Below are 1,973 nucleotides of genomic sequence, written 5' to 3'. Positions count from 1 at the left end.
ATTGCCACAATCATTACCAGTCCAATAGCAAACCATGTGTTGTAATGGCCTAATCTCTCACCTTGAAGTAATGTACTGGTACTGGTGTCTTGTTGGGAGAAAAAGTTATTTTTTTGTTGATCCGCACGAGGCCTTGGTTCCGCCTGAGGCCCTGGTTCCGCCTGATGTCCTGGTTCTGCATGAGGCCCTGGTTCCGCCTGATGTCCTGGTTCTGCATGAGGCCCTGGTTCCGCCTGAGGCCCTGGTTCCGCCTGAGGCCCTGGTTCCACCTGAGGCCCTGGTTCCACCTGAGGCCCTGGTTCCGCCTGAGGTTCTGGTTCTGCCTGAGGCCCTGGTTCCGCCTGAGGCCCTGGTTCCACCTGAGGCCCTGGTTCCACCTGAGGCCCTGGTTCCACCTGAGGCCCTGGTTCCATCTGAGGCCCTGGTTCCACCTGAGGCCCTGGTTCCGCCTGAGGTCCTGGTTCCACCTGAGGTCCTGGTTCTGCCTGAGGCCCTGGTTCCACCTGAGGCCCTGGTTCCATCTGAGGCCCTGGTTCTGCCTGAGGCCCTGGTTCCATCTGAGGCCCTGGTTCTGCCTGAGGCCCTGGTTCCGCCTGAGGTCCTGGTTCTGCCTGAGGCCCTGGTTCCGCCTGAGGGTTTTCTAATATTATAACTTGTTCAAGTTTATGTTGATACACAACAGAAATTGAAGTAGATTCAATAAATTCATTTTCATGATCATCATTAAAAGGATCTAGTGGTATCACTTTCTTATCATCAGTTTGTTTATCTCTTGTGCAACAGCAATACAGTTTGAATTTCTTCCACCAGCTCAACTTCATCTCACGTGACCAATTGTAATGTTTAAGAAATAGACAAACCAGTGCCAATATGAAGAACAGTTGTGACACTCCATTAGCTGTTGTTGAGAACAATATTGCTATCTTAGTAAGGTCAATGAATTTTTGCACATGATGTGTGTTATTAGCATGTATCAACTCATCTAATGAAAAAAGTAATGAAACATAAAAGTGACAAGTAATGTATAGCAATAAATATTATTTGCATGATGTTAAAAGATACCAGAGCGTGGCTTAAAAATTTGATACTGCTTGTTTGTTATTTTTGGGCATATGCAACCTGAGATCTATATAATATGTGTTGTTCATATGAGCATCAATCAGAGACAGCTCTGCTGCATGACTAATAGGAGTAGGTGCATTGGCTTCTAGATTTTTTGTAAGTTTTAACTTGTACAAAAGAACTAGCTTGACTCATTTTGTTTGCCCCAGTGTTAATAAAAAAATTTACTATTTTTCATCTCATGCAGTCCTTACCTCCAGTCTCTCTCAATATGATATCTACTCTAGTAGTATCTTCATTTGTGGCAATAGTAAAACAAATTGACCTTGATCCTTCACTGTATCTGTATGGACAGTTAGCCCACCCAACAATGAAAGCACTAGTAGGATATACACTGATGGGAATAACCAGTAATACTGATAGTACAATTGTAATATACAGCATCACTTTACGGCAATTTTTCCAAGATCTTTTACAAGTACAGTAGCTACAGCACCAGGATGGGCAGCATTGGACTTCATTTTCCTCACGATCCTCATCATCATCCAGATGAGCTGGTTTGATGTATTGGCAAGTGATAAAACTAAGAATTGCCAAGAGTCTAGGTATCCAGCAAGTAGTACAGGCTGAAACCAAATACAAATTAAGTATTATAAACCAAGTGCACTTACCACGGTTCCATTTTTCCCTAATGTAATGGAATACAAAATAATTGTATTATTAAATAATGCTTACCAGCACATATTGAACAAAAGACTTAAGTAGCTAATGCCCAGGATGAGTCACTAATAGCTAAGCTAAATTGAGGATTGCTAACTGTCAATTGTTTTATGATCACTATTATATACTGTTTACTCTCAAACTCTGCCAATGCCAGCAGTGAGTTAGTTATTTTGTTGTTAGCTAAAATA

At 42.4% G+C, this 1,973-nt stretch overlaps 1 protein-coding gene across 1 annotated transcript in view; it reads right to left on the bottom strand.

Moving 5' to 3' along the window:
* Positions 1 to 1,879, bottom strand: part of LOC109589404 (uncharacterized) — a 2,700-nt gene extending 821 nt beyond the window's left edge. Inside the window, exons 1-4 of the mRNA XM_020005499.1 lie at positions 1,798 to 1,879; positions 1,734 to 1,750; positions 1,317 to 1,688; positions 62 to 982 (exon numbers count right to left, since the gene is read on the bottom strand). Of these exons, the coding sequence (XP_019861058.1) occupies positions 62 to 982; positions 1,317 to 1,688; positions 1,734 to 1,750; positions 1,798 to 1,805 (1,318 nt within the window). The 5' untranslated portion in view covers positions 1,806 to 1,879. The remainder of the gene's footprint in view (positions 1 to 61; positions 983 to 1,316; positions 1,689 to 1,733; positions 1,751 to 1,797) is intronic.
* Positions 1,880 to 1,973: the final 94 nt, after the last annotated feature.

The sequence above is a fragment of the Amphimedon queenslandica genome, unplaced genomic scaffold (assembly GCF_000090795.2).
Source record: "Amphimedon queenslandica unplaced genomic scaffold, v1.1 AMPQUscaffold_11356, whole genome shotgun sequence".
Taxonomy (NCBI): Eukaryota; Metazoa; Porifera; class Demospongiae; order Haplosclerida; family Niphatidae; genus Amphimedon; species Amphimedon queenslandica.
The sequence above is the reverse complement of the archived record's forward strand: the minus strand, read 5'-3'. Positions and strand labels throughout refer to the sequence as shown.